The 9,450-nt window shown below is 42.3% G+C and overlaps 1 protein-coding gene across 1 annotated transcript in view; it reads left to right on the top strand.

Annotated features, from left to right (window-relative positions):
- Positions 1-24: 24 nt before the first annotated feature.
- The window catches only part of LOC109968886 (adenylate cyclase type 6-like), a 33,956-nt gene continuing 24,530 nt past the window's right edge, over positions 25-9,450 (top strand). The window contains exons 1-3 of the mRNA XM_020615446.1: positions 25-220; positions 2,664-2,856; positions 2,999-3,893. Coding sequence (XP_020471102.1) covers positions 3,000-3,893 — 894 coding nt within the window. The 5' untranslated portion in view covers positions 25-220; positions 2,664-2,856; position 2,999. The remainder of the gene's footprint in view (positions 221-2,663; positions 2,857-2,998; positions 3,894-9,450) is intronic.

Genomic DNA, 9,450 nt, shown 5'->3' with positions numbered 1-9,450 from the left:
GGGGGTCGAGGTGGGACTGGGAATGTACCGTAGCTTGGCTGGGAAGAGCGCAGGCTGTCCGGCCAGTTTCGCAGTTTTTCCTCGCTTCCCTCTGGACGACAACCTCTTTCAAACGGACGGACCCGCATCTTTGGCGTGTGACTGCGGCTGCGTGAAGACATGGCTAGTGTGGCTCTCCACCGCAGTGTCATAGTTACTCCTGTAACGAGGCTCTCCAGTGGTAGGTAGGACCTATGCTGTCTCTCTTAAGCTTTGCCCGCGGATGTGCTGAGCAACTGCACTGCACAATGTTAATGTGTTGCGGGTCGGTTTAGCTGAAATACAGTGAGAGGAAACGGCAGTCGGAGAAATGCCAACAGCTGACTTGTACTACAGTGTTTTGCTGTAATGATTGCGGCGACATTGAGGAGCGCGGGGACTGTAGGGTACACACGCTGGTCCATATGCAGGCATAGACAATTCATTCACACCTTTCTAACGTGACATTTAACGTGAATCCAAGACAAAGAGGCCAATGAGCTGTTTGCATTCTGGCCATATCATTTCCACCAATTTCTTCCCGTCTAGTGACCCGTCGGGAGTCGAAATATAATGACGTATTGGGGGAGACAGGCCCATGTAGACCCGGTTTTTACACTATAGTAGTCCTGTACACTGGACTGCAAATCCCTGCGATAAAGGGGGGGATCCACTGCCAAGACTGGAGCTGCCCTACGGAATGTTTTACTCCTGACAAGTTGCTGGGTGTCGAGCTGCACTTTCCCCTGTAGCCCACATACTGTGGGTTCAGGGTGTCCAGTCCACAGTCCTAGTGTGTTGAAGGAGGACACATTTGAACATGGTGACCGTCGACTTTGCATGAAGGCTGCTTGGAGCGTCCTGTTATATAAGACCTACTGCCCGCAAACACATAACCTGGGCCTACACGTGTAAAGGCTAAACATGGTTTATTTATTTGTATTTTTTTAACATCAGGCCTGTGTTAACAGCGATGGCAGTAGGGCTGCAGGTCAGTGTCATAGAGAAAAAGAAAGGGGCAAATTCTTGTTACTGGCATGTAAGTGAGAACCGCAGCATCTTCCTAATGTGTAATGCAAAGAGCTCACACAGCTCAAATCGACCCATACATGGTCCAGATTGACTTAATAGAAGACTACCTCTGCTGTTTTGCACAAACCCAGTACATGTAAATCTGCTGCTGACTGCTTTTACCGTCATATCTGCTGTTGTTGGTCATTTGCACTACTGTCCATGTGCGTCTTCTTGTTATTATTTGTACTACTGTCACTGATTATACATGGTTTGAGTCATAGCCTATTAGGTTGTACCGTTTAGTTTTACCCTAATCACGCTGACTTAGTTTTCTTATTCTTTTTAGTCTATTTTTACTCTATGTTTATTCTATTTTAGTTTCCTAAATGGTATGGCATTCAGTACTAGGTGAGAGAGAAATGGCATTTTGATATTCTGTATGTCCTGCACATATAGTGAATTGACAATAAAAAATCTTTGATCTTGATCTTGATATTCTGCAGCAGATGGATGAATGTACATACAAGCCTGCTTAACCTGTCAGAAATGTTTCAGTGTTTAGGTGACTGTTCCCAGAGGAAGCTTGTAAACTAGAAGCAGGTGAAGCGGCTGCATATTTTCATTATCACTGTATAATATCACGCTGGTTGTTGTACCAGTTTGTAACATCATTGGTTACTAGATCACTGTCAGAAGGGGGTTAATTGTTTTGTTGCTAGTGAAGAAAATGTTTTCCAGATAGGAAAAATACTAATAAAACTAATAAAAATGTATTTTAAACATAATCAATGAGCCATGCTCTTTCAAATAAAGTTCTTTTAGCAACCCATACTAAAAACTGGTGCTGATTATTAAAATGTCCAAGTGTGCAGTTCATGTGCACCATCCCACTGTTTGTCTCAGCTCATTCAGCCTGGCAGAGATTTGTTTATTAAGTTTAGAGGTTAGCAGTGTCCTTGACATGTGCTGCCAGCTATAGTGAGTCATCAAAGCTAATGGGAGAAGCATGGACAATTTAATCTGGACTGGAGAGCTCTTAATCTCTTATGGTGCCCACTCAGTTGGCCTTTGTTGTCAAACAGAGCTCAGCCATCCCTGCCCACTCAAGATGTTGGGGCAGATTGCAGTGATAGACCACAGTAGAGCATCAAGAAGAGTTATTGGTTTCCTCCAAAATGGTACATGTTTGAACATCCAGCAATCAGTGGAGGGTTTCTGGAAAGGTTGCTGTGGTCAGTGTTATGGTTTGATGATAAAATTGGCCAGTGGCACCTGCTGCATGAGGCAGTAGTTGGAGGAGATTTTGCTGTCACAATCCAGTGTTTTGCAAACAAAACAGCAAATCATTTCTATGGAGATGCTGTCCCCAGGCTGCTGGAGGAAGGTGATGAGGAAGAGTGGAGCAGATGAGTTATTTTTTTCTATTTCAGCTATTGATTGCCAAACTTTCAAACCAAAAGAATTATACTCAGTGTGATGCCCACAAACACAGTGGACCCATCAATATGTGCAGCATAAAAGATATGTGTTTTCCTGGATGTTTGTGTATTCATAAGGATCTTGATCCCCAGGTCATATGTCCTCAGGCAATGTTAGCTCATCAGTATAATGTTGTTTGTATGGTTTCTCAGGAAAACAGGTGGTCGAGAGGCATTAGATGGTGTATGGGACTAACACGCTGGTTCTACAAACAAAGGGCGGCTCAGACACACAGACACCTCTGATGCCTCTGGCCAGTTGGAGCTCATGGTGTGCGCTTGCTGGAATACACTAGTCGCCTGGCCAGAGAGCACAGTGTTGCTACACACAATAAAGCCCACACAGGTGAGAGGATCCTCAAATATCGAAATACAGATAAAGATATTTTGCTTGCAGGATATTCAGATTAAAGATTCTAACTTGTGCAGTGTTTTATATTAAGCTTTTCCCTCTGTCTGTTCTCTTTATGTCCCCATGTTTTCTTTAGGATGTCATGGACCAGAGGCCTCTTTGTGGGCAGAGTGGACGAGCGAAAGACAGCATGGGGGGAGCGCAATGGAAAAAAGAGGAAAGACAGCTCGTCGCTGTGCAACCCACGGTATATGAGCTGCTTGAAGGATCCGGAGGACCTTGAGCCTCATAATGCGGCTCCTCAGCATTATCATTGCGGAGCTGGTGCCAGTGGGGGCAGCTTTGGCTTACGCTGTGGCTGGCAAGAGGACCACTATGGGAGAAGGATGGGGGATCGTGGGGATCTGGGTCCTAAGGCTGTGGACCTGGGGTTTGAAGATGGGGAGCTGAAGGGCAGGAAAGAGGAGGAATTAGGGGAATTAGCAGAGGGCAGCTACAAGACGATGACTGCAGCAGACTGCTGGATGCGAGTGATGTGGGTTTTCCGGTCCAAGAAATTTCAGTCTGCCAAGCTGGAGCGTCTGTACCAGCGCTACTTCTTCAGGCTCAACCAGAGCTCTCTGACCATGCTGATGGGGGTGTTGGTGGTGGTGTGTGGGGTCATGCTGGCCTTCCACTGCATTCACACTACCCCTGACGTAGCCTACATCTCAGTACTCTCTGTGGCCATGGCTCTCTTTCTCGCCATGATGGTGGTGTGCAACCGCAACGGGTTCCACCAGGACTACATGTGGATTGTGAGCTATCTGGTGATCGGGGTGCTGATTGTAGTGCAGGTTTTTGGGTTGCTGATGGTGTATCCCCGGAGCGCCTCAGAGGGTATCTGGTGGACCGTCTTCTTCGTCTACATTATCTACACACTGCTGCCAGTCAGAATGAGAGCTGCTGTGCTTAGTGGAGCCGTGCTGTCCAGCGTACACCTATTCACCGCCTGGCAGCTCAACCAACAGGACAAGTTCATTTCCAAGCAGGTACGTGATACCAGGAATAATACACGACAGCAAATGAGGAGATATTCACCTATCACCCATATTATTCTACCACAGTATATTCAATTTTATGATGTGATATCAAAATGAATATAGTGCTTAGAAACAAAATGATTAATTGATTAAGTTATTAATTTAAAAACAGTCTTTTTGTGTTGGAATCATTTGAGTCACTTTTCAATCAAACATTTGCAGCTTTATATGTGAGGGGTGGTATTTTTTCTGTCATATAACTGGAAAACCAATTTCTCTTGCTCACACAATACAAGGAATTTGGGCTCTGGGAAATTGTGATGGCCATTTTTCTCAAATTTCTGACACTGTGAGGAGAATATGACTCAGTACAGTATAGTAATGTTGTGAATTTCCTGAAAGTTCATTTGAGAAAGTGTTTACAGTTAAAACAATACATTAGGTTGACTGCTTTGTACATTAAATATAAAACAAATCAACTTCATCACATTGATAGATTGCCGAAAATCCATTATTGCCATGAAGAATTCCTACTCACGTGCAAGTTTGCCCACAGTCGTGTCATACAACCAGAGTTATTAAAGGAATGGTTGCCTCGGTATAAATGGCTTGTAATATCCCTGACAAATAATTAAACCAAATGAACCTTTTAGTCGTTCTTAAGTACTTTTTAAAATAATGGGTTCACATTTATGTGCAGTAAATGTCGCTGCAATTGCTCCTCCAGTCAATAAAGCTAACGTGAGTTAGACAAATCAAGCTGGTACTACACCTTCCAAAGTTATGCTCCTCTTAGCACAAGTTTCCTTCACAATTTCACACTAAAGAGACAGTGACTTCAGAAGAGACCACTTGTTCTGTGAAACCTCACATCAATTTTTCTCACAAATACATTTGTGAACAAAACTTGTTTGTTTGCTGTGGTGGAAGAACTGCTTAAGATTCTTTACTTAAGTCAAAATGGCAGTACCACAGTGTAAAAATATTCTGGTACAAGTAGTAGTTCTGTATTCAACATGTTACTTTAAAAAAGAGGTTTACAAAGCATCAAAACATAAAATCTTAGAAGTAACAGTACTCATTTTTGCAGAATTGCACATTTAACATTAATGTATATCTTATTGGATTACAATTACTGATGCATTATTGTGTACGTCACGTTTAATGTTTAAGGGGTGAGCTAGAAACTAAATACTAATAACTAAACTTATAAAATAAACTTAGTGAATAGTGAAGTCAAAGTATGAAGTAGCACAAAATGAAATACTTATACCTCAAGATTGTACTTAAGGACAGTACTTGAGTAAATGTACTTGTTTACTTTTCACTGCTGTTTTTTTTAATCTGAGTTGGTGATAAGTACACAACTTGTGAAAGTGAATCTGAGTATTTATATCTATGAGAAAACAAGACAAACATCTCAGACTGGTGCTTGTCAGGGCCCACTATGGTGATCGTACAGCTGAGCACAGTGTTGTTACTGTGTTCAGCAATGGAAATGCCCTACTTTCTCTCCCCATCGATACAGGAAAACATTGTACAGCCATTTTTCCATGTCAAAGGTGCTATACTAAAAGTACAGGGTGCTGTAGATCTTGGCAGCTTTTCAAATAAGACTTTTAATGAGCCTATGTTTCGTGCTGTAGGGCAGCTATTGGCAGCTCTGCTGGGGTTTGTGGAGGTCATCTGGGTTGAATGGGCCCGTTTAGCTGCATTGTGGAGGAATATCATGATAATGCAGCACGGTGCCATTCAGGCCACAATTCACTAAAACAAGGAGACTATTGTAGTAAAATGAAACAGGGTGGGGTGGGATATTGAGGTTGTGCAAGGGATTTGATGGAAAACAGGATGATTACTTCTTCACATTGCAAACTGTAGAAAAAATATAAACAGATGCAGACATTTGTAATTCTCTTCAGCTCCTAAATCAGTGGAAATATTTCTTCATTGCTATTGTCTTTTTATTCTTTTCTTATGCCCTGTCAGTTACTCAGTGATTTTCCTATAATGTCTAGTGTGTTTGTATTCATGAGCTGTAAACTATCACACTGATTACGGTGTACTCAGGGATTCAAAAAGAATGTATGAACCTGGTAAACCTCCAGAACAGGAGTAATGAATGAATTTTACTGGGAAACACTAACAATCATTTTAACTAACCTAGACCTACTATACTATATATGATTAAATGATTAATGAATTAGTTGATAATGTGTCAGAAAATAGTAATAAATGCATATCTGAAGTTCCTAAAGCCTGTGTTGGCATTTTCAAAGTGCTTCTTTTGACCTTTTAACAGTCCAGACACCAAACTGTTAATGCTGCTTTGATATAAAGCAGAGAAAAGGAGAAAATTCTCATATCTGAAAAGCTGGAATTAGCAAAAAGACCTTTTGCAGGGAGGACATTTTGACATGTCACAGAAGCACAGGTGTTAACAATAACAATAGCTGAATTCCACTTCAGTATCTGGGTCCTGGTGTTGTGTAGGCTGTCTCACACTGTCGTGGCGTACAGGGACATTTCAAAAGAGCATAACCATCGATAGTATTAGTATCACCTTGGCTTTTCCTGGTATGACCATGAAAGAGGGCTATGATAAGAATTATTTGTACAATCACATTATTAGTTGCATTGTGTATCTTGCAGTTATCATGCCATTTAATTGGTACCATTGGTAACCCTACCAGAAAGAGCTGTGTTGTAAACCTCAAAGAATTGAATCTGTACAGGTTATAGTGGGGAATTTATGTCCCATGATGGCCTATGTGCTATAAATTATGTTATCAAGGAAAATGTAATTTATGGCCAAATTTAAAACACCACTGACACAGAATAATCCCAAAAGACACTCTGTAGAAATGTGTTATTGATTTTCTCTAGCAACCGTGACTATTAAGCAATGAAATGAATGAGCTGCTTTGTATAAGGTAATATTGACATAACTGCACTGGTCCAGTGAGCTTGTGTGTTCGGGCAGAGACACACTAAGCCGGCAGTCGATTATTGGGCCGTCAGTGAGCATCTGTCAGGGTTCGCCTTCCCTGTGTGTCCTGCATTGTTGACACTAGTCGGCCCCTATCGGTGGCTTTTGGCCGATTCGATGTTGAATTGGCGCCGGACCGTCGGGCCTTGTTGGTGAGAAAGAGACCACCGTTTCGCTGTTCAGCTTAGTGAATCAATGCATGAGAAGTGAACAGTTCAGGAAAAGGCCCTTCAGCCTGTCGCTGTAGTTTTATACCTCCATGATCTCCTTTCTTTTTGCACAACCAAGGACAGAGAATGCCAGTGGCATTTGCAACTTCTTATCAGACATATTCTCGATTAGAAGCAGCTGCACTGGACCAGAGCTACTTTGTTTACAGCTTGTATTTCCATAGTCTAGGTCATCTTCTTTCCCTTTCTGAATGGCAAGTACAGATACCGCCACCTGATGGTAGGGGGAGTTATTTCTCTCACCAGGCACAGGACGTTTGTGCTAGTTGGCTGTTGGCCATAGTCTGTGCGCTGTGTTCAAGTGCCACTTTTCAACCTGACTGACCCAGACAAAGACAACGTGAGGCGACGCAGAGGTCAGCCTTTGTCGCTGCTAGTTCTTTCACGTCAGCTTGGTTTGTCTCTGCCCTTTGGTGTTCATGCTAGACAGCGTTACTACAGGCACGTTGGTCTGTTACCTCTATGGACTCCAGCTCTGGTTGGCTGCATTAGTCCTCTGATGATGGATTGCTGCCCTGCCTGAGGGCTAGACCTCACGCACCATGAGTTCCTGTTCTCTCAACAGTCAGTGGCGGGACATAGGCTTCGCACTGTTACACTATCCTGGGTAGAGGGTTGCTGTCAGTTTCAAGAAAAGGTGTCAGCTTTGTTTTGGGGCAGTGTAATGTTGTACATCAGTCATTATAAATGAAGTAATTTCAAGGTGATTTCTTTGTATTTTCTCTTAAGAAAGGAACTAAACAGTGTGCCATTCAGTCAGCTCTCAATCTGAGGGCTCTATTCATTCTGCCATACCCTCAGCCTCTCTTCCTGGCATCACATGTCCACACTCCATGATCTGGGAAACTTCTTTCTTCTTCTGGGACCTCATCATCCTCCATTCGTCTCTTTATCTCAGTCTTATTTTTTCCCTTATTTGTATTTTCTCTGCATAGAGGGTTCATCCAGGATCAGAGCACAGAAGATGTGACGCCGATGACGGCACAAACAAAACAGGTTTTTGTGAGGGACCTCTGTGACGAAGCAGGAGATGCAGGGACAGGTTGTAGAGGTTACAGTGATGACAACCATAGATGGATTATGTTGGGGTGATGCACCCAGCTGTGAAAGAGCTGCCATTCTCATCTTTCTTTCCACCCCACTTTTTCTCTGAGTCATAATTCCATTCTCACAAAATCCCTCTCAGAGAGAGTGGCCTTTTATTTCACAGCAGGCTTAGATTGAGCTCACGCTACTCATGGGAATTGTATCCATAGATCTCCAAGTTTCACCGCTCTGCTCTGAAGGGCCTCCTCAGACAGCTGCAGAGAGGTGAAGGTACAGTATAACTGCTCACAGGAAGCAGCAAGTCACATTGCTGCTTTTCACTTGAAGTGTCTCCACTGTCCTAAAGAGGGACCTTATTCATTCTTACAGGTGGCGTTTGCTGTCAAGATGTAAAAGAGGTTGAGCTGAAAGGTTTGGACTGAGACAGATGTAACATCTTGGTATCAAACTGGAAAAACATCACAGTTCTTCATTAAACATGTAATTCCTTCAAAATCTATTTGAAGCATGTTTCTGAATAAAATCAGTATTAGCATAAGACTTATAAATCCTGTATTAATCCAAAATTTTATTAAACATCACATTTTATCAAAATTTCATGAGTGTAGAAGCAAAATTAAAATATAATGTATTTCTTGTTTCCAGTCACAGACTGTGAAACATAGTTTTATTTGTAATAAGTGATACCAGCGTTGCTTTTTTTTTTTTTGTTTTTGGAGTATATTTTTTGGAGTCTGTCCTCTTTTAATTGGAAACGATCATTTAAAAACCAAAAGCATCCACCCAGTTCAGAGAAACGAATTATAAAAACTGCACAATTTTGCTTTGGAACAGTGCTCGTACTTACTTTCTTTGAATTACCATAAGTGGAGAACACATCCTGGCTGCAGAATGAGTCAAGTTGTTGGAATCTCTGCATGGATATTTTTATTGGTTTCAAGTCTGGTGCTGTAACTTGGCCACAGCAGGGCCAATTTATTATTTCCTCGTCTTCTCTTCTGCTTGCACGCTTCATCCCTTTTTACTGTATATGGTTTAAAAAGTCATCTGCAGGCTGCTCTGACAGCTGACGTTGTGGTAGCTGCTTTATTTCAGTGTCTTGCTAGTTTGCTGATGAGCAGCAGCCTTTTGGCTGAAACAAGCTACCGATTCATTTTGATAAAGTCGGTGTTTGTGGTTGTGTTTGTTTTTCTGATAATTCTGCTTGCTCCAGTGTCCTAATGTGGGATTTTGCGGTGGCCGACTTTGGTCCAGTCACCTGAATTACAATTTTACGTCATAGCAGCCAGCACTCAGAAAT

Source organism: Monopterus albus, unplaced genomic scaffold, assembly GCF_001952655.1.
Source record: "Monopterus albus unplaced genomic scaffold, M_albus_1.0 scaffold6.1, whole genome shotgun sequence".
In the NCBI taxonomy this organism is placed as follows: domain Eukaryota; kingdom Metazoa; phylum Chordata; class Actinopteri; order Synbranchiformes; family Synbranchidae; genus Monopterus; species Monopterus albus.
The sequence above is the reverse complement of the archived record's forward strand: the minus strand, read 5'-3'. Positions and strand labels throughout refer to the sequence as shown.